Source organism: Gobius niger (assembly GCF_951799975.1).
Source record: "Gobius niger genome assembly, chromosome: 5".
NCBI classification, from domain to species: Eukaryota; Metazoa; Chordata; class Actinopteri; order Gobiiformes; family Gobiidae; genus Gobius; species Gobius niger.
Window position 1 is genome coordinate 38822571 of NC_136856.1, and position 22872 is coordinate 38845442.

The 22872-nt window shown below is 41.4% G+C and overlaps 1 protein-coding gene across 2 annotated transcripts; it reads left to right on the forward strand.

Annotated features, from left to right (window-relative positions):
* The first annotated feature begins 168 nt into the window (after positions 1–168).
* rbbp5 (retinoblastoma binding protein 5) lies at positions 169–17757 on the forward strand. 2 transcript variants are annotated; one of them, XM_079556014.1, is made up of 14 exons: positions 169–320; positions 770–795; positions 1719–1891; positions 4175–4315; positions 4400–4562; positions 5079–5188; positions 5260–5379; positions 6583–6736; positions 6814–6885; positions 9511–9628; positions 9743–9812; positions 12481–12710; positions 13437–13625; positions 17621–17757. In XM_079556014.1, exons 1-14 carry the CDS (start codon positions 302–304, stop codon positions 17665–17667), a joined length of 1632 nt encoding a protein of 543 aa, XP_079412140.1. In that variant the 5' UTR covers positions 169–301; the 3' UTR covers positions 17668–17757. The 2 variants fall into 2 exon arrangements, with proteins under 2 accessions (XP_079412140.1, XP_079412141.1); XM_079556015.1 differs by having other exon boundaries at positions 13437–13514; positions 17621–17751.
* The last annotated feature ends 5115 nt before the right edge of the window (positions 17758–22872 follow it).

Consider the following 22872-nt stretch of genomic DNA (forward strand, 5'->3'; position numbering starts at 1 on the left):
TGAATCTGATTTGTGTGTATATATATATATATATATATATATATATATATATATATATATATATATATATATATATATATATATATATATATATATATATATATATATTTATTTTATTTTATTTTTTGTGACGCGTCGCAGTTTTCAGTCAGGCATGTTGGTGGGCGCTCTGTTTGGGTCCTGACCTACAAAACTAGCGGCGCTCATCTGCGCTAAAACAAACCTCTAAACCTGAAAAACGCGGAGTTTAGATCAAACAAATCACAGTTTGGGATAAAGTTGAACCCGCCCCGGCTTCACCATGAATCTGGAGCTGCTCGGTGAGTCCTGTGTTCTGCTTTTGTTGCTTTTATCACCAAAACCAGGGCGTCGTTGTGCAGATGTTGTGGTTAGCATCGTTAGTTAGCCCCCGATGCTAAAAGCTAACAAAACAAATCGATCTGAAATGTGAATTAAGCTTGAAATACGCGTTGTTTCTCGAAGTCAAATATAATGTAATAGATAGATAATATATTTAAATATGATTTTATGATGATTGTTCATTTATTTTTGGCATTATGTGATCTAAAAGTGCTAAACGTGAGACTATCGTTAGCTTCTTATGTTATGGTTGTGTTCACTATGAATTATTATTATTTTGTCCTGAAGGCGCATTACGTTGTACAACTCAGCTTACAAGATCTAGATGTATCGTAAACATAATCTTGTAGAGGAAGGATATTGTTCACTTTCTACATTATAATGTGACGTGTGTGATTTGTTTTTACAGAGTCGTTCGGGCAGAACTATCCAGAGGTGAGTGAAAACCTAGTGTATCATTCTCAAGAAAAACATATCTTTTATCATCGTGTATTTGTTTTCTGTGGCAGTTACTGGATGGCTATATACAGTTGTATTAACTTCATGTATTATTTCTTTTCTTTTTTTTTTTTAAAGGTTTTTGTCCAACTAAAAGTAGACTAAACCTAAATTGAGTAGGTTAATATGACTGACAAAGTAGTTAAGAGACAGACGAGAGAGAAATCTGTAGATGGTTTGGAGTACTACTACTAAAACCAAAGTAAACAATGGGACGAGCAACATCTCATTTAGATTCACTACCAAAGGAACAGGTCAAATTGTTGTTGTCTTACTCTTACTCTTATTTTTTGTCTTTATTCTGTGTTATATGTTTTACGTTGCACGTTTGCTCCGAGAAAAAAATCCTACTTTGTGAACCTGTTGTCAAAGCATGGCAATAAAACCTATTCTGATTCTGTGCTTTGTTCATGTGGAGAATAAACATAACGCACAATTTGGTTAGCACCCGGGTTCCATTCCCACCTAAACGGGGCCTTTCTGTGTGGAGTTTGCATGTTCTCTCCATGTTTGCGTAGTTTCAGAAATATTGATTGTGGTATTAAAGAGTTTTTTGTAGTTTCTCGCACATCTGCCGGTCTCTGTGGACCCAGAAGTAGAGCTGTGACGTCATCACTTAACAAACCAACAGACAGACTTCGGGGAAATCCATAGTTACCATGGAGATCCGCTCTCTTTTTAGCTGTTAGCATACATTTCCCATAGACTTTTCCCATTAGCAAAAAACAGTATAAAAAGTGAAGAAAAAAGCCATGGAACAACTCTGTTAGCGGCTGAGTCACTGAGTTGTTTTGAGTGTTCATAGACAGGAAATGACACTCCTTCTGTTGTGTTGTGTTGTGTTGTGTCTGTGTTTGCAGGAGGCGGATGGCACCCTGGACTGCATCAGCATGGCCCTCACCTGCACCTTTAACCGCTGGGGCACCCTGCTGGCCGTGGGCTGTAACGACGGCCGCATCGTCATCTGGGACTTTCTGACCCGAGGCATCGCCAAAATCATCAGCGCTCACATCCACCCGGTCTGCTCCCTGTGGTGCGTACATGTCAGATGCCCTTCCTTTCTCCTGCACTGCTTTGTGTTTAACGAAAACGGAGAGATGTGTATCATTAAGACGGCTGTCCGTACTTTAAACTTTGACCTTTATTGTCATCTCAAAATGACCGCTTTAACTATGCATGACGTCATTGGAAACACATGTTGATGCAATATCTATATCCATCCTGCTGCTAACACTTGCCTGCACATTCTTTACTTTATTTGTTTATTTGGAGAGGACAGTACAGTTACTTTGTGTAAATGCAGCAGATTTAGCCATGTGCTACTTTCCATACGTAGTCCTCTTGCATTTAACAAACAAACATGGACATATAGTATTTACACTATTTACAACCACCCCTGCACTATCAAAAGTTCCTATAACAGTTAATCAGGTCTTACAAGCTGCGATTAATTTCAATGGAACCTCACAGTCCCCTCCAGTGGCCCTCTACTGTCTTTTCGTCCCTCCAAAGGGGGAGGGGCTCAAGACAAACATGTTTAAAAGTTCTTACGTTTTCAAAACTCAAAAGATTTCTCTAAAATTTGACAATGGTGAGATGAGCAGGGTTTTTTATACAGCAGTTCTCCAGGTTTTAGTGCAGTGATGCCAGCAAATGACCACACAGTAAACAGTACTCTATGTTCGAGAAAATCATACAGTGAAGATACGATTTAGCAGCAGTGGTGGAGACAAAAGGCCTGATTTGTTTATTTTGGAGGTTAAGTTGTTTATAACCTTTTTAATATGTTTCTTAAAGGTCTTAAACATCTGCAAAGACACTCACGCTGTTGTTCCATGTCAAATTGTTGTTGTCCTCATATCATGTATTATATCATATTTTTATTTATTTTAACCCACTGTAATGTACCTCAAATCTTCCTAATTTAGCTCAATTTTAGCCCTGCTTTGGTGCTGATTTAGTGTTTTATGAGTCTTGTTTTGCCGGAACTTGTTAAAAATCAAATGACTTGAAGATTTGTGTTTCAATAGTTGGCTTTACTTTACAGTTGACGCCACAAAGCTGAGCAAACAAACCGCGCGTTTCTGTGTGCTGACTGACACTCAGGTGTATCATACACCATATTGTTGTACCATAACAGTCTTTAAGTTGGATTTTCAGGGGACCTTTTAGTCGTTGGGTTAGTTTTTCAGATGAATAAACCCGTGGGCATAAAACGGCGCAAGAATTGCCAAAACTGTTAGCTGTGAGTTAGCGGCTAGTGAGTTAGTAACATTAGCCTGTATGTTGTAAACACTGCAGACTCCACGCTGCAGCACTAACAACATTTAGCTCTGGTTAAATCCAGCACAGACTCTGATTTAGGGAGTGTCGACTGTAATAAAGTCAGCTCTATGTGGAATATTGGATTTACACAGAAGAATTCTCCAGTTTGTTGCTATTTTCTCTCCTCAGCTGGGAGGTGCCCCGTAGCGGCCGCACGGCAAGTGGTATTGGTTTCTGGTATCGGGATTAATGAGTACGAGTATGAGTACAAGCATGTGGTGTGTTTTATCGATACTGGTATCGGTATTGGCAGAAGAATAGGGATGCCCCTATTCTTCTGCCAATTTAATGGCAGACTGCTGCCAAAGTCAGGCACACGCCTCCACCTACTGTATAGTGCTCAGTTCCTTAGCATTTGAACATGTTTGGCAGCAGAAAACTTACTGAGACTGACTATCGAAGTGAGTCAGGCCATAGACGCCTGGGAAAAATGAGTGCTTGTTTGATTGGCTCTACACCTTAGCTACTGTGAAAGACGCTATTGAATGGAACAGACAGAGTTGAAAGGGTTTCAGAAAATACTGCAATAATATTGTATGGCATTATTAAAACCCGTATCATATATCGCAAGTTTTTGAACTTCTTAACTCCCGCCTTTACCAAGCACATGTTCTCCAGTAAGGCATGACTCAAATCTAAAAGTTACAGACTACAGGCCAATGTAGCGCCTCATTTGAAAGCTAAGACCTACAAATTAGATCTAAACAAATCTTTTTCCTTGCATTGTCAAGACTTTTTTTCCTCACATTGTTGTCACTTTTCTGTTGCTTGGTTGCATTTCCGCCTAATTTTTGTTGCTATTTTGACAGTTTTTGCAAGAAGCTTTTAGATTTGGTTGAAGCCAAACTGGAGAAAATGTGCTGGGTTAAGGCGGGAGTTCAGAGGTTCAATATGGTGCAGCCCTACATGCGACCTGCTGCTCTGTGGGCTGACTGTAGTCTGTGGTTGGAGGACAATACCAGCTCTAGACTCTGGCTCTGTGTGGTTGCAGTTGGAGCAGAGACGGACACAAACTGGTGAGCGCGTCCACAGACAACATCGTGTCTCAGTGGGACGTCCTGACGGGAGACTGCGACCAGAGGTTCCGCTTCCCGTCGCCCATCCTCAAACTGCAGTGCCACCCGCGGGACATGTGAGTACAAATACTTTAATCATAGGGATCCCAGCCCAGAGAATCCCCCCTTTGTCATATCACTGTGAATGCTGTGAATTCCAGGGACAAAGTTCTGGTCTGTCCGATGAAGTCCGCTCCGGTGCTGCTGACTCTGTCCGACTCCAAACACGTGGTTCTTCCTGTGGACGACGACTCGGACCTGAACGTGGTGGCGGCGTTCGACCGCAGAGGGGAGTACATCTACACAGGCAACGCCAAAGGGAAGGTGAGGCAGAGCTCAGCTTATTCTCATTTAGTCTGAGTCTTATTCAGTCAATTCATTCTTTTCAGTTTTAGTCGACTAGATGTAAAGTGTCCTGTAACTTCCTTCCATGCCTCTGATCATATATGAACATATGTAATGATAAAAGTGCTTCATGTTTGTTCTCCACATGGACAAAGCGACGTTTATTTTCTGACGTTTTGTTGCTTGTGCCTATTGATGCTGATTCATTCACAAATACTGACATGTTTGGTATCCACGTGTAGCACGAAAGGCTGTGACCGAAATGACGCTGTAATCCAGTTGTGGTCATTTCCTTTGTGGGAGACAGCAGCGGCTAAAGACAGGGAAATATACACAGATAACTCTGGTCTAAAACTCATTCAGCTGCAGTTTTCGCTGAAATTCTACAAAAAAATCTTTGCCCAAAACAATTTGTTTTTGAATATTGACATGTCCCTCTTTCCTGTTTGGTGGAATGTGGAATGTGACCTGGGATTCTCTGTCTCTTTTGTTCAGATTCTGGTTTTGAAAACGAACACTCAGGAGCTGGTGGCCTCCTTCAGAGTCACCACAGGAACCAGCAACACCACAGCCATCAAGTCCATCGAGTTTGCACGCAAAGGAAGGTCAGTACTGCTGCTACTACTCCAAATACTCCAAATACTTCACGTACTAACCCTCCGGCCTCCGTCCACAGCTGCTTCCTGATCAACACGGCCGACAGAATCATCCGCGTGTACGACGGCCGGGAGATTCTCACCTGCGGGAAAGACGGGGAACCGGAGCCCATGCAGAAACTACAGGACCTGGTCAACAGGTGGCGCTATGACACACAGCACACAGGGGACCTATGCCAAATGAGTTCTAGTCCTGGCCCTGACGTGTTACAGAAAGGGTCTCCTCACTCTGTACCAGAATTTACTTCTTTAGCTGCACAGAAGCGTCCTAATAATATGTTATTTATGAATCCCAGGAACCCCCATGAGCCAACGTCAACCTCTGAACACCCACCTTTCTTCAGATTGGCTTAAACCAAATCTAAAAGCTTCTTGAAAACAGTTTCAAAAGAGTGACAAAAACGAGACGAAAATGAGGATGAAAGTACAACAAAAAGTGACAAAAAAGAGTAACCGAAAAGTGACAAAAATGTTATAAAAGAGCGACAAAAAAGTCCAAAACACGGCAACAATGCGAGGAAAAAGCTCTGTTTAGATTCGTTTTTTTTTTATTTGGGTAAAGCTGAACTGGAGAAAATGTGCTCGGTTCATGTGGGGGTTAAGAGGTTAAATAGCATGAAAAAGCATTATATCCACATATCCTTCAAGTTTATTTACCCCTTAAAGCGAGACGCTTCAGGTGAATGGGGAAAGAAAATAAAAAAATGCCAAAATTTCAGCTCTTTTCAGCGACAAAATCTGAATAATGGACGGAGCCAGATTTGAATGTGTAGTTTTATTTTGTGACATATTAGTACGTTTTTCCAAGGTAGGTACAATACAGTAATATCCGCTGGTTTAATTTGTCCTTTGAAAATAGGCCTGTCATGATAATATCATTTTAAGTTTGATGGACGAGAATATATTGGCAACTTCTTCTTGTGATCAACGTTATAGACCATTGTATGCCATTGAAACCAACAAAAACATGGAAATCCCAGGCTCTTGTTCTAAAAGTGCCTGTCTTCAATACCACACGAGCTGCAATCAACAAGAAACACAATGAAACACGACTTACTTCAATACAAATGTTCAAGTATTACAAAAATACATGATACATGAAACTAGTTAAAACGGTAGCTAGATGTACTTTCGATAAATATTTAGGCCACAAATATGTTGTTTGTCTGTAATTGTAACTATCAAAACTTTCCTCATTCTTGATGGAATCTTTGCAAATCTTGAGAAATGAAATATGCATTTATTTATTGTTTGTGGCATTAGAAATACTGTATTTGTGGATTGAAAAGCCTGAAGTGTGACGTGCTGCCGCCTGTGTAAATGCTGTGGTGTTGCGTGTGCAGAACTCCATGGAAGCGCTGCTGTTTCTCGGGTGACGGCGAGTACATCGTGGCGGGTTCGGCGAGGCAGCACGCCCTTTACATCTGGGAGAAGAGCATCGGGAACCTGGTGAAGATCCTCCATGGCACGAGAGGCGAGCTGCTGCTGGACGTGGCGGTGAGAAAACCACGCGTTTCAAAGTGACACGTCCATCCCCCAGAGCCGCAGTGTTGACCGTTGTGCTCTGTGTTCAGTGGCATCCTGTGCGTCCGATCATCGCCTCCATCTCCAGCGGCGTGGTGTCCATCTGGGCCCAGAACCAAGTGGTCAGTAAAACAAATAATGTCTCAACTCACTCTAACATGGCTGTGGCACTCCTGGTCTTTCCCACGCTTATTCATCACAAATGCGATTGAACATTTTATGGAACATTTTGGAAAATTGTTGAAAATTTTGTAGCATGTGTCAGTGTTGAACTTTAACAGCAGGGGGCGCTGAATGCATTGGGCTTCTTAGTTCCCCTGAGGCTGAGGAAGTTGCGCACTGACTGAGCTTTTTCTAGTGTAACAAACAGGAAGTCTCTGTCACTTTAGATTCCGGAGATATTATCAGCGTTAGATCAGCTGATAGCGGACATTGTAAAATACCCATATGTCGGCGTAATTTAAACCTGGCTTAGTCCATTATTTAGCTGTTGTCGCTGAAAATGTCAGCAATTTTGGTCATTTTTAAGCAGAAAACGCCCTATTTTTATACAAAAACGTAACATTTATGTCAGTCTCCACAGAAGAACTTTCACATTGGTATCTCTACATTTAAATCTTTTCCCTTTTGTCATTGGTAAATGCTACTTTTATCCTTTACTTGCAGGAAAATTGGAGCATTTGATCAGTGACGTGTCATAAACGTGTAATAAACTTTGTTATGTGGCGATTACAGCAGAACTGGAGCGTGTGCCGTGTTCTAAACGTGTTAATAATGTTAAGTGGTAATTGCAGGAGAACTGGAGCGTTTTTCTGTGTTCAAGACATGTTATTAACATTACGTGGAAATTACAGGAGAACTGGTGCGTTTGACGTGTTATAAACGTGTTCTAAACGTTATGTGGTAATTACTGGAGAACTGGCGCGTTTGACGTGTAATAAACGTTATGTGGTAATTACTGGAGAACTGGCGCGTTTGACGTGTAATAAATGTTATGTGGTAATTACTGGAGAACTGGTGCGTTCGACGTATTATAAACGTATAATAAACGTGATGTGGTGATTACAGGAGAACTGGAGCATTTGAAGTGTTATAAACGTGTAATAAACGTAATGTGGTAATCATAGGAGAACTGGAGCATGAGTTGTTATAAACGTATAATAAACGTAATGTGGTAATCATAGGAGAACTGGCGCATGAGTTGTTATAAACGTATAATAAACGTAATGTGGTAATTACAGGAGAACTGGTGCATGAGTTGTTATAAACGTATAATAAACGTGATGTGGTAATTACAAGAGAACTGGAGCATTTGAAGTGTTATAAACGTGTAATAAACGTAATGTGGTAATCATAGGAGAACTGGCGCATGAGTTGTTATAAACGTATAATAAACGTAATGTGGTAATTACAGGAGAACTGGTGCATGAGTTGTTATAAACGTATAATAAACGTGATGTGGTAATTACAAGAGAACTGGAGCATTTGAAGTGTTATAAACGTATAATAAACATGATGTGGTAATTACAGGAGAACTGGAGCATTTGAAGTGTTATAAACGTGTAATAAACGTAATGTGGTAATCATAGGAGAACTGGAGCATGAGTTGTTATAAACGTATAATAAACGTAATGTGGTAATCATAGGAGAACTGGCGCATGAGTTGTTATAAACGTATAATAAACGTAATGTGGTAATCATAGGAGAACTGGAGCATTTGAAGTGTTATAAACGTATAATAAACGTGATGTGGTGATTACAGGAGAACTGGAGCATTTGAAGTGTTATAAACGTGTAATAAACGTAATGTGGTAATCATAGGAGAACTGGCGCATGAGTTGTTATAAACGTATAATAAACGTGATGTGGTAATTACAGGAGAACTGGTGCGTTTGACATTTTATAAACGTAATGTGGTAATTACAAGAGAACTGGAGCATTTGAAGTGTTATAAACGTATAATAAACATGATGTGGTAATTACAGGAGAACTGGAGCATTTGAAGTGTTATAAACGTGTAATAAACGTAATGTGGTAATCATAGGAGAACTGGCGCATGAGTTGTTATAAACGTATAATAAACGTAATGTGGTAATCATAGGAGAACTGGCGCATGAGTTGTTATAAACGTATAATAAACGTAATGTGGTAATCATAGGAGAACTGGAGCATTTGAAGTGTTATAAACGTATAATAAACGTGATGTGGTGATTACAGGAGAACTGGAGCATTTGAAGTGTTATAAACGTGTAATAAACGTAATGTGGTAATCATAGGAGAACTGGCGCATGAGTTGTTATAAACGTATAATAAACGTGATGTGGTGATTACAAGAGAACTGGAGCATTTGAAGTGTTATAAACGTGTAATAAACGTAATGTGGTAATCATAGGAGAACTGGCGCATTTGAAGTGTTATAAACGTATAATAAACGTAATGTGGTAATCATAGGAGAACTCGAGCATTTGAAGTGTTATAAACGTATAATAAACGTAATGTGGTAATTACAAGAGAACTGGAGCATTTGAAGTGTTATAAACGTATAATAAACATGATGTGGTAATTACAGGAGAACTGGAGCATTTGAAGTGTTATAAACGTGTAATAAACGTAATGTGGTAATCATAGGAGAACTGGCGCATGAGTTGTTATAAACGTATAATAAACGTTATGTGGTAATTACAGGAGAACTGGCGCGTTAGACGCATTATAAATGTGTATTAAATCTTCTTATGTGGTAATTGCAGGAGAACTGGAGCGCCTTCGCCCCTGATTTCAAAGAGCTGGATGAGAACGTGGAATACGAGGAGAGAGAGTCTGAGTTCGACATCGAGGACGAGGACAAGAGCGAACCAGAACAAACTGGTGCGAACGTGGGCGGCTCTCAGTCGTCCAGCCCCTTTTACCTGATCTGTGTAAAGTGAAAGGTGTTTGGTTCAGTAAAGGCTCACAGGCGTCTCACTTGTCTGTCGTTTTCAGGGGGAGACCTGGCAGAGGACGAGGAGGTGGACGTGACCTCGGTGGACCCTATCGTCGCCTTCTGCAGCAGGTATTTTATCAAACGTCTCCAACAGGGAAATCCAATGTCTTGTCATGTCAAGGGCCGTTCGCTCCAATGAGGTTTTCATTCCACTCCTTAACAACATCTCCACTCTTTACAGGCTCCCTCTCTACATTTGGAAGATTTTGCACACAAGGATTTTTACAGATCTAATTCCTGACATATTTATTGGATGTTGACCAATTCAGGTCTGATATCTCCTGAACCGAACATGATAGTTTTTTGGCCTGGAAAGGGCCCAGTCGGAGCTTTAATATGAGCCCACCCACAACTTCCTAGGCCTTATGGGGACTGGGAAACGTCGCAATGAAAAGCAGTCAGATAAAAGTCTATTAAACACAAGTTTCACCAACTAAACCTCATTCAATATGAACGTGCTGTACCTCATTTTGAAGCAGGAAACCTGAAGAATTCAATCACTGAGTTAGTTTTAACTTCCATAGTTGTAGTTTTGATTGCTGTGGCTCACAACGATATGCTAAAGCTCGTGGCAGGATACACTAAAGGCCTATTCATACTCCACAAGACGCGAGAACTTTGTTCTCGCACCCAGAGCTGCGAGAACAAAATTACGTCATTTTATTCTCGCAGCTCCTGTTCGGCAGGTCTGGCTGACGCATCAGCTCAGCAGAACTATTTCGGCAGGGCTGCGAGAACTCTGGCTGTGATTGGTTGGATTTTTAGTGGGCGGGGTTATTTTAGCGGAAGCGGGAAGCGAGAATCCAATGTTTACGTCCTAGCGTGCGGAAAACGGAGACAACATGGATAGTTTTGCGGCACCGCTCGCAGCAGTAAAATACTTCGTTGAAGGATTACAAGGACATGCACATGGCAACAAAGTCCTGGAGAGAAACACGCGGACGTTTTGGGCGAGGACGAAGAGGAAACAGAAGAGCCTGACGCTGCCTGCGTGAAAGAGGCGAGTGATAAAGAAAAAAAAAAAGTGGTTCAGGCTCGTGGACGGAGGAAAACCAAGCTTGTACATCTGAGACCCTTTCATCAAACACCGGGAAACGTCACCAACATGTTCAGTGAAGGTTCTTGGATGGACAAAACCTGTACTGAGCTACACAGACGTGAAACTATTAGATATTATAAGACTTGTTCTTCTCCTCTGCTCCGTTTCATTCAGACCGTGTTGGCTTGGCGGTTTTATTGTGATTGCACAACATCACTTTTGAATGAAATAAATAAAATGAAATGAAACAACATGGTTTTACCGAGTGTCACGGAGGTAAGCTTTTAACGTGAACGTTTTCTAACATAATAAACCAGCGGGAGATGTGGCTAAACATGAAGTCAATCTTCAAAATGTTTGCAATATCGTGACTGATACATTTTATAATAGTTTGAAGTCAAATGGCTCGTTTTATTTCGGTCATTCCTTGTTTGTTTTGGCTGCGGAAAAAGGGGGCGTGGCAGTTCGGCAGCAACACGTCTTGTGGAGTATGAAATGTCAGAGCCCAGACGAACTTTGTTCTCGTTCTTTTTGCCTCAAGAACAAGAACAAAGTTCTCGCGTCTTGTGGAGTATGCAGAGGCCTTAATGCTAATGGCAACTAATCAAGGCTAATCATGGCTCATATCGGTCGACCTCTAATATTTATTGAGCTTTAAACCAAAAAAACAAGGAGGAATTTTAATTTTTACAGAGATAGAAGATCCCTGAGCAAATCTTTGAAAATAAGTTCTTTCACATAGGGATGTTAACCGATGACCGTTTGACCGGTGGTTGGCCTTGTCAACGTTAACCGATTAAAGCTGGTGGTTGTTGATGATAAAAAAGAAAGGGATCAGTAAATTACGCTATTATAGACAGTGGACTAAATGCTACTACAGTAAGATCTTTTTGTGTGAACAAATTATCCCTCAGACCCCCCCTCAATCAATCTTTCATAACTCACCTGGTTGTACTTAATCAACCAATAAAAACATTTGGCGCGAGGTCACAGTGTTCGGGTTCACGGGTGCAGTGTGTGCTCACGAGGTTTGCATACAGCTGCGTGTCGTGGTGTTCGTGACTCTGCGTTGCGCATTACAACCGTCTAATTCACGGCTCCGAGTTGTTTAATCCATACTGAACCGGCTAATGAGGCTCGGTGGTCAGTCAAGACATTTTTTTGTTTTTGCCAACCCTACTTTCACATCAACTTGATAATCTCCAGTCGGTCCTGATCTAGCAAATTTTAGACGGTCGGAATTGTGTGCTTTAGTCGCATTTTTGTCACGTGTGCTGCACCGTTTCATCATCCGCCAAAAAACATGCAGAAATAAAAAGGCGTCTCTCGCCACATGGTGGTCGTCACAACATATTGCTAGATGTACAATAGAAATATTTCACACAGAGCAATAGCATCATGCGTGGCTGTCTGCTCGGTTTGGGGTTTGGGCTGTTTCGGTAGAAGCAGCTCAGAGCAGGTGAGACGGAGCAGACGAATAGTCACCTTGTCCCCAACAAAGTTTGGTGTGAATACAGATTTCGTCGCTAAAAATATAGGGCATTTTTGCCATTTTTACATCTCCTTATTTTTATAGGGAAAAGTAAAATGACAGAAACCCTGCAATCCATTGTTCCTTGTTTAAGTCAGTGATCTACATCAGAAGTTTACCCTGTTTCACCATAAACTGATAAATAATGCTATTTATTTGTCCCTCAGTGACGAGGAGCTGGAGGACTCCCGAGCGCTGCTGTACCTGCCCATCGCTCCGGAGGTGGAGGACCCCGAGGAGAATCCTTACGGCCCGCCTCCGGATGCTCAGACACAAGGGGGCGCCAACGAGGAGGCAGCGCCGGGTGACAAGAAGCAGAAGCAGAGCGGCACCGAGGCGCCGGTCAAGAAGAAGGCCCGCACTACCACCATCGAACTGCAGGGGGTGCCCAGCGACGGTACGCAGCACATTTTGGCACCAGCTGCCTTAGTTCTAGTCTTTTGGTTAGTTTTGTTCCAGTTTTAGTCGACAAGAACAAAGGACAAGTTGCAGGAGTATTGCTGACTTTTTTTTTAGCTTTGACAAACATATGAGAATTTAGATCGGGCCCAAAACCCCAGCCTGACCAGAATCAACCAAGCTGTACATGTGATCTGGAGTTTGATTAACAGAATCCGTTATGTGGTGATAATGTAGTACTTTGCTGGTTAGAAAATATAAAATTGAAATTAATACAGATGAAACTAAATATCCAGTAGCTCCAATTCCTGATTGTTCAAACGATCTCACTCTGGCTGCAGTGAAGCTGTGGCGAGTGTTGAAAGGATGAAGCTTATACAGAGATGGAGAGGTGAGAGAAGCTTTTTCTGGTACTTGGCAGCTCAAGAGGAGCTTTCTCTGAGCGGTTGCTGCTGCTAAGGACACTGCTGTTTCAGAGCTGAATGCAAAGGGAAAGTTCTTTCTGATTTCAACACGTCAGTCATTATTTGATCGATTTACATGAAAAAAAAAAAGTTCTGTCTTAAACAGCGGCCCAGGCTCCTGCTGCAGTTAAAGCACTGTGAGAGTTCATTATTAATAGATCTTTTTTTTCTGGTGGTCAAAAAGTACCGCGGCTTTACAGGAAACATCCCGACTCTCCCAATTAGTCCTGTCCTGACCTTTCCGTCCCCGTGTTTTGCAGAAGTGCACCCCCTGCTGGGCGTGAAGGGAGACAGTAAGTCGAAGAAGAAGACGGCGGGGCGGCCCAAAGGCTCCAAAGGTAAAGACAAAGAGTTTGTGCGCTCCAAGTCCTTCCGAGACAGAGCCTTCCCCCTGGAGGGGCCCCACATGAGCGCGGGGCCGAAGGGCAGGGCAGAGGGCCTGGCTGCAGGTAAGATCTGACCCTAGAGAGAGTGTGCTGCCCCTGGTCCTGCTCCTGGTCCTGCCCCTGGTCCTGCTCCTCCTCCTGCTGCTGCTGTCTCTCAGTCTGGACACTGAGTGACTCTGTTACAAACTTTCTACTGTCTTTTTACTATCAGGCCGGGACACTCTTGAAAAAGAGATTTTTAATCTCAATGAGTTTAATCCTGGATAAATAAAGGACAAATAAAAAAAAAATACAAAGACAACTTTATTACTTACTTTATACAATTTGCAGGAAATGTATTCTTAATTGTCTTTGGCTGTTAATACTAATGTGAAGTACTTGGAAGATTAAACAATCTCCAAAAGATAAGACATTCCCATGAATTAAAACAAAGTTCATGTTTTATTTTCATCTTTTACATTTTCAAAATTACATCGAAGGCACAAAATTTGTCATCTTAGCTGTTAAAAAGTACTTTTGATCTCTTTTTTAGGGATGCACCGACACCAATATCATACTCGTACTCATTAATGTGGTCCCGATACCAGAAACCAGAAACCAATACCACATGCGGTGCATTATGTTTGCACATTTCCTGTCTATTTTTGCACAACCTGAGTGATCTTGTTGAATGCCGATTGTAACAAGCGAATTTCTCCGTTGTGAGATCAATAAAGGATTATCTTATCTTATCTTATCATTCCGGGCGCTTTGTTGCAAACAGCAACAAACTTAATTTGTCAATGGAAATACAATGTTCCACATAGAGCTGACTTTATCACAGACTTTATCACACACTCCCAAAATCAAAGTCTGTGCTGGATTTAACCAGAGCTGAATTTTATCTTAATTTTACCTCGTTGGGTCTGCAGTGTTTAGAGACAGGCAGCTAATGTTGCTAACTAGCACACTAACTAAAGTACTAAAAAGTACTCCGAAAATGCAAAATAAAGAGATCCATATTGCGTGAAATTTAGCTGCAGCAAAAATAATAAATGCTGTAGGCTACTGGCTAAGTTGCCACAGGCAAGCACACGTACGGGAAAATCCACTCAGCATTGCAATAAAGCAGATGTAAAAAGAGGCCAATTAGCAAGACTTGTAATACTATTGCAGTGAGTAACTTTTGGGGTTGTTCTGTCTCTGATGGACATTCACAGACCAAAGAAACAAATGACAATATTAAGCCATGGGAAACAATGATAATGAAATGATATGCAATGAATACAAACAAATTATATTGAATAAACAATAAATGAAATAAAGAGTTGAAGCAAAATTCTGATATAACTTCTCTTAAAAGTGTAGCCTTCTTTACTCGAGGAAATGTAAATGAGTAAAGTAACAAATTACTAACCAATCTGCTGTACTTCAAAAATTAGCCTATGTTTGAGGAAAATGCCTTGTACTCATATCGGTATTCGGTATCAGCAAGTACTCATATCAAAGTACTCATATCAAAGTACACGTATCGGTTTTAGAAAAAGTATCGTTGCACCCCTACTCTTTTTGACTTACATTTGGTTTGAAACAGGACAAAGTGTTTCTGACTCTCGTCCTACATGAATGCACTCGTGTCCTGATTGACGGAGCGTTGTGGGTGTGGCTTGTGTCCAGACTGACAGGCGTTGTGGGTGTGGCTCGTGTCCAGACTGACAGGCGTTGTGGGTGTGGCCCGTGTCTAAGCTGACGGGCGTTGTGGGTGTGGCTCGTGTCCAGACTGACGGAGCGTTGTGGGTGTGGCTCGTGTTCAGACTGACAGAGCGTTGTGGGTGTGGCTCGTGTCCAGACTGACGGAGCGTTGTGGGTGTGGCTCGTGTCCAGACTGACGGAGCGTTGTGGGTGTGGCTCGTGTCCAGACTGACAGAGCGTTGTGGGTGTGGCTCATGTCTATACTGATGGAGCGTTGTGGGTGTGGCTCGTGTCCAGACTGATGAAGCGTTGTGGGTGTGGCTTGTGTCCAGACTGATGGAGCGTTGTGGGTGTGGCTCGTGTCCAGACTGACTGAGCGTTGTGGGTGTGGCTTGTGTTCAGACTGATGAAGCGTTGTGGGTGTGGCTCGTGTCCAGACTGATGAAGCGTTGTGTGGGTGTGGCTCGTGTCCAGACTGATGGAGCGTTGTGGGTGTGGCTTGTGTTCAGACTGACTGAGCGTTGTGGGTGTGGCTTGTGTTCAGACTGACTGAGCGTTGTGGGTGTGGCTCGTGTCCAGACTGATGAAGCGTTGTGGGTGTGGCTCGTGTCCAGACTGATGGAGCGTTGTGGGTGTGGCTTGTGTTCAGACTGACTGAGCGTTGTGGGTGTGGCTTGTGTTCAGACTGACTGAGCGTTGTGGGTGTGGCTCGTGTCCAGACTGATGAAGCGTTGTGGGTGTGGCTCGTGTCCAGACTGATGGAGCGTTGTGGGTGTGGCTTGTGTTCAGACTGACTGAGCGTTGTGGGTGTGGCTTGTGTTCAGACTGACTGAGCGTTGTGGGTGTGGCTCGTGTCCAGACTGATGAAGCGTTGTGGGTGTGGCTCGTGTCCAGACTAGGGCTGGGTAGTATTTAACAATCCCTGTCTGCTATTGAAACACTAAAAGTATTGAAAGCAAGTACCGAAAAGAAATATAAAATCAAGTTTTGATGGTGTTGGTCATAAAGAAAAATTTGGGGAAAAATTTTGGGGGTGAAATTTCGAAAACATTTTGGAGAAAAGAAGTGAAGAAAAGTGTTATTTTGGGGGGGGTAATTTTTTGAGGAAAAAAAATACATTAAAAAATGGGAAAAGAAGAAGAACAATTAGGGGGGAAAGACCTAGAAAAAATTGCGAAGTTGAAAATATTGGTGAAAAATGTGTTCTCTGCCATTTTGTTCTTTCACCTCAAACAAATTATACAAATGTAAAAGAAATGAAGTGGAAGGATAAGGAATACATTATTAAGTTGTTTTCTGGTTCTATATGACAAATATTTCAGTATAGGTATCAAAAAAAGTATTGCTAAAATATCTAATGTAACGGTACCCAGCTCTAGTCCAGACTGACGGAGCGTTGTGGGTGTGGCTTGTGTCCTGCTGCCTCCGCCCTGTGCCCCGCCCCTGCTGACCACCTGTCTTTACCTTATATGGCTCTCCTTCCTGTCACGCTTCGTGTGCTTTCAGAGACTGCTCTCAAAGTGGACCCACCAATCAGGGGCCAGCGTTAACCGCCCGCTGGCCCCTGGTTGGCTGCTTGCTGTTTTGAATAAGTGGGAGTGGATTAAAACTGGTTTTATCGTGACATATCCTGCAAAATCCATTTTGTCTGCCATTTATCGCTGTCTTTTCTTCTCATAGACGTAATTTCAAATAAACCTAAAATATCGCAGCCCATCAAAATGATTTTAAGCCTCAATTTTGCAGGAAATGTCCGCTTTAATATATAACGACTGTGAAAATGGAAATATTTCAAGGAGTTTTTAATATTATAATGAAAAAGCTGCTCTTAGATGAAGGTAATGTGATATAATCTGGTAAAGTTTAGCTGAAATGACAAGTCAGTTTCACATGTTTTTGCTCTAAAGCAGAATACTGTGCCCAACTTACTTTCATTCATTTCATTTTTCTTTAAACCTTGTGCACCATTGGGGCATTTCACGACCTTGCTTTTGGGCCTCTTTTTAAATTTAATTTTGGCCATAACATTCCTGTTTTGGAGAGAACGCAAACTTGAGGGCAGAGGAAGCATAACCTTTTTTTTTTCTTTCAGTTTCCCCAATTTTTCCCCAATTTGTTCCTTATTTCTTCAACCCCTATCCCCCCCCCCCCCCCCACTCCCCCCCATTTCTTGCCATTGCAGTTACTGAACTCAGTATGGTAAATTGTCATACCTTCCAAACAGCCATTTTGATACAGTAAAAACTAGAAGCCCTTACAAAAAATGGGGAGTGGGCAATTATCTGAGGCACTGCGAAATGAATATTAAATGAAATGAAATGCTGCTAATGGTCCACAAGGGTGCCCTCTAGTGGACAGTGTTGGACGTGAGTGTGTTCTGTCTGCAGGGAGTCTGGTGTCTCAGTACAAGCACGACTTGGGAGGATTGGACTGAAGGAGCCTAGGAAGAAGAGGAGGAGGAAGAGGCGCGTGTAAAATAACTGTTTTTGTCCGAGTGTCATAGTGTTTTTATAATAAACTTATCTGTTTCTAAATAAACTGCTTCACTTTCAATTATTTTACACACATCTACATCTAGAGGAGTCCATAATGAAGTCAATCAATCAATCAATCAATCAAACTTTATTTTAAAGCACTTTTCATACCGAAAGGTGTCACAAAGTGCTTTACAGATTACAACATTTAAAACGCCTGGGACAACCTCCCATATATATACATTTTATATATTAGGATTAAATAAATAGATTAGTCAGTTAAAAGCTAAGCTAAAAAGGTGGGTCTTGAGCTGCTCTTAAAAACATTTTTGTTCTCTGCAGCCCTGAGCTCCTCCTCAGGTGGTTCCGGAGGCGAGGGCCGTAATATTGAGTCTTTTTGTTGACTTTAGGAATAACTAGGAGACCCCTGAGGAGGAGCGAAGGGGCCGTGAAGGTTCGTAAGGTAAAAGCAGTTCTGAGAGATGAGAAGGACCAAGACCATTAAGACATTTAAAAACCATTAAAAGAACTTTAAAATCGATCCAGAAACACTCGAGGAGCCAGTGCAGCGATTCTAAAACCGGTGTAATGTGGTCCCGCCCCCTGGTCTTGGTCAGGACACGAGCTGCTGAGTTTTGTAAAAGTTGTAAACCTGAGATCCTCTTTTTGGGAAGACCAGAGAGCAGGGCATTACAGTAGTCGATACGACTGGTGATAAAAGCATGCATGAGCGTCTCCGTGTTGGCCCGAGAGAGAATGGGGCGACTCTGGCTATGTTCTTTAGATGGTAAACACCTATCTTTGTGATATTCTTAATGTGTGGAATAAACGCCAGCTCAGAGTCAAATATCACACCCAGGTTCTTCACCTGTGAGGAAGGATTCATAGACAGTGACTGTAAAAGTTTCTCTCTCTTAGGGCCGATGATTAACATTTCAGTTTTGTCCTGGTTAAGCTAGAGAAAGTTTTCTGCCATCCAGGATTTGATTCTAAAATGCAGTTAAAAAGTGCATCCATTGGCCTGGTGTCATCAGGAGACATGGAGATGTATAACTGTGTATCATCTGCATAACTGTGAAAGTTGACTCCGTGTCTCCTGATGACATCACCAAGAGGGAGCGTATACAGATTAAAAAGCACTGGGCCTAAAATTGAACCCTGGGGCACACCACATGTAATTCTATGGACCTTAGAGAAGCAGGTATCCACACTCACCATGAACGTCCTGTCTGTGAGGTAGGTAGTAGACGACCGACATGGGCACCATCTACTGGAAGGGTCATAGAAATGTGCTTTACTTTTGAACCCTATGATGTCCATGCCGTCGCGTTCTACAGCCGCCTTAAATCAATCAACAAGACAATGTAAAGTTCAGGCTAATGAAGTACCATGGCAGTCAGCAGTCCCGTCCAGTCCTTGTTGGAGCTTCAGTTCATCTTGTCCAGTCCCTGTGGGCAGGGTTCCTGTAACCAGTGTTTTACAGTGAAGTCAAGACAAAATTAAATTTAAATAAAGACATATAAACAATTAAATTGTGCACATGGTGAAACAATTTAATAAATAGGGCTTGGACAGTATCTTATCAGATTGCAATACTTTGTGCGACAATGCCAAATATCCATACGCAATACTTTCAACTTGTGGTTTTGCATTTTTATCATCACGCCTTTGTTTCCCAGTTACAGTTAGACAGCACTTTGTTACATTTTGTGTTAATGCACTTTTTAATGTCAAATAGTATTTGTTTATAAACTTTGGACACATGGCTTTTTCCACGTGAAGGTAAACATATTACTTAATAATGATTGCAGACTGTATCGCAGACGGATCAGCCCCCGACTATCATGATAAGTGTCACATTGTGACAAAAGAGGATTGTCCCAGCCCTAAGAAATAAGAAAGTTAAATAAAATGCCACCGTGCTACCAAATATTTAAAACCCTGAATAAATAGGTTTTAAGCTTGTATTGAAAAAGGCCAAATTCAGTGATTGTGTGTTTCAGGGGAAGATTATTCCAGAGTCACTGGAACCAGTGACTGAAAAGGCCCGGTCAGAGTAGAACTGGTTCTGGGGACTTCCATGATCCTCACTTCATCTGAAAATAAAACCACTTACACTTTATCATAATTGTTACTTTTAAACGGACAGATTTCCGGAGAGCCGTGACAGTCTAAAGTAGAAGAACAAACATTAGCAGCAGTGTGTTTTTATTTAATTCCTGCTCAGGTACAGTGAGTTGACCTTGCACAGTGAGTTTTTCTGTGTCAGATGAAGGAACACATCATCAGAACAGTGACCTTTGACCCTCACCGAGATGTGACTCTGAACTTTTCACTGTAAAGTTCACTCGCGTTAAACCTGCGGCCTCACAGTATTTCCGCTTTTCAAAATAAAACGCACTGAGGCGCAGGTAAAGTAAAGGTGTGAAAAGCTGTGAAAGGGGGACAGGTTTAGCGATGCTGTGGGACTCGAGCTGGGCGAGAGTGACAATACTGAATATGTCAGTATTTATGGAACTTTCTCAATAAAGATGATGAAGCGATATTTTTACATTTTTTTACAATAAAAAATAAAATCAAAAATAATTTCACAATGTTTTTTATTCACTGCAGAAGGGAGAGAGATATATATTTTGCCTCGTCAGAGCAGAAATCCAATCGACCTCATGCAGCGCTTATTCATTATTTCTTTGCACAAAAAAGAGGCGTCAAAGCGAGAGTAGTTCGGCCGCATTCACACCACCCCCACTCGGGACCACAGAGTGACTCAGGCCGCTCTCGGGCAGAAAGTCCCTTCAGGTCGACCTAACTAGAGCCTGTGTGAAAACGCCCAACAAAAGCCTGGAGTTTGTCTGGCCAGGCAAGTGAAATGGTTGAAGGACCACCCGCAGGACATGGACCACATGTTGAGAACCACTGACCTGAACCTCATTTTCTGTGATGTGTCAAAAATGAAGTTGTAGTGAATGAATGCACCTGCACATACGGTATCACGCTGTTGTTCTATGTCAAATTGTTTATCAGTTTTGTATTTATCTATGTTATATGTGTCATGTTTCATGTTGTACGAGCGACTGAAAAGAGATCATAGTTGTGAACCTATTCATGACAATGGCAATAAAAACAATAGGTTTTTATTTTTATTTTTTTATTGAAAAATATACAAAATTAAAGGAATAGGCCACCGTTTTTACATACTAAGATATGTTCTTAGCTCACTTTAGTCGAGTTAATATATCCCCGTCTGGTCTTTGTCCGTGCGCTCTGTCACGCAAACGGAGCACATACGGAGCCTCTCCCACATGTCACATAGCTCCGAAAAAGCTCACGATAGAAGCTACCAAGCTCTTCCACGTGTTCCCTATTTAAATAAAGTTACGTGAAGTGTTTTCATGCGAAGTATATTTACCCAGAAATGTAGCATGTCGATTTTATAAGCAAATAAAAAGGGGGACTATATTGTGAGGCGTAATGATACGAGGAGCACAGCGTCCGCGTAGTAACTCCTAAAGACTTCCCCCGCTCACTTCCGTCAATAACCTTTAGGAGTTACTGCGCGGACGTTTTACTCCTCGTATCATTACGCCTCACAATATAGTCCCCCTTTTTATTTGCTTATAAAATCGATATGCTACATTTCTGTGTAAATATACTTCGCATGAAAACACTTCACGTAACTTTATTTAAATAGGGAACACGTGGAAGAGCTTGGTAGCTTCTATCGTGAGCTTTTTCGGAGCTATGTGACATGTGGGAGAGGCTGCGTATGTGCTCCGTTTGCGTGACAGAGCGCACGGACAAAGACCAGACGGGGATATATTAACACGTCTAAAGTGAGGTAAGAACATATCTTAGTATGTAAAAACGGTGGCCTATTCCTTTAACATAAACAAGGCTCGAGGCTCAGGTGTGCAAGGCTTCAGTTTCCAGTGTAAACAAAAATACATAAAAGTATAAAAATAAATAGTTTTACAGTGCAAATTCGTTACATAGAACTTTAGTCTTCAGGGCTTTGGCATTTGTGCAATAATTCAAGGAGGTCACATAAGAGGACATTAGTGATTCAAATACAACAAGTTTTGGTTTTTGGTTAAGGTACTTACAGCTATGGATATGATACTTTGCCATTATTAATATTAAATTCATACTAAAAAGTTTATTTGGGGGTAGGTTTTTTGATAAATACCAAACAAAATATCTTTAAGGTTGAGTTGTAAATCTATGGTAAGTTTTCTATTCGCAAACAGATTGACGTCTTTCCAAAATACTTGTGTGTAAGAACATTCCCAGAAAAGATGGCTAATCGATTCTTCAATACTATGACAAAATGAGCAAAGAACAATAGGCGGCGTTCACGATTTAGAATGTGATGATGTCATAATGTCAGGTGGAGGGCGGGGTCAATACAACACTATGGGAGAAATGCAGTTTTTGTAAGAAATCTCCAAAACGAAAAATTGACAAATGTTTTTCCTCATCAGTGTTTGATCGTGATTAGATTCACAAACCTGTGATATTATTTTTATGTCCGAAAGTCCTTTCTATTGGACAACATCACGCTCATGTTTTTGCATATTATCCCCACTTTTTGACGTTCTTCGGAGAAAATAATTGGACATTCGTTCATATGTGCTGACGGAGGAGATAATGAGCTGTATGACAGTTTTTGTTTCATGTGGATTCCTCCAGTAATGGCATACAAAGGTTTATGCTCAGGGCTGGACTGGCAGAAAAAATCGGACTTTTGGGTCAAGACCGGCCCTCTAAAAAGAATGTGAAAATAGCAACAAAACTGAGACGAAAACAATGATGGAAATGTGACAAAAAAGGGAGAAAACGTTGACAAAAACGTGACGAAAAATTGTTGAAAAAGTGGCAAAAAATGAGAAATATGTGAGAAAATTTTGACAAAAAAATTACAAAAATGTGACAAAAAAATTACAAAAACTGATATAAAAAAAAATACGAAAAAGTGAAAAAATGTGAAAAAAAATGACAAAAATTTGATAAAAAATTGACAAAAAAATAATTTAAAAAAATGGCCAAAAAAAATGACCAAAAATGTGATTCTCTACTGGAGGAGTTGTGTAATTGCATTTATGTAAAGATATACGCCAATGGCTTTTCCTGCTAATTGTGGGCCGGTGTTAAGGTCTAACAGGCCT

Excerpts from the sequence above, each read along its gene's own strand:
- rbbp5 (XM_079556014.1), top strand. Across the intron at positions 1,892-4,174 it reads CACCCGGTCTGCTCCCTGTG|TTGGAGCAGAGACGGACACA; the intron begins GTGCGTACATGT and ends GTGTGGTTGCAG. Across the intron at positions 6,737-6,813 it reads AGCTGCTGCTGGACGTGGCG|TGGCATCCTGTGCGTCCGAT; the intron begins GTGAGAAAACCA and ends CTCTGTGTTCAG.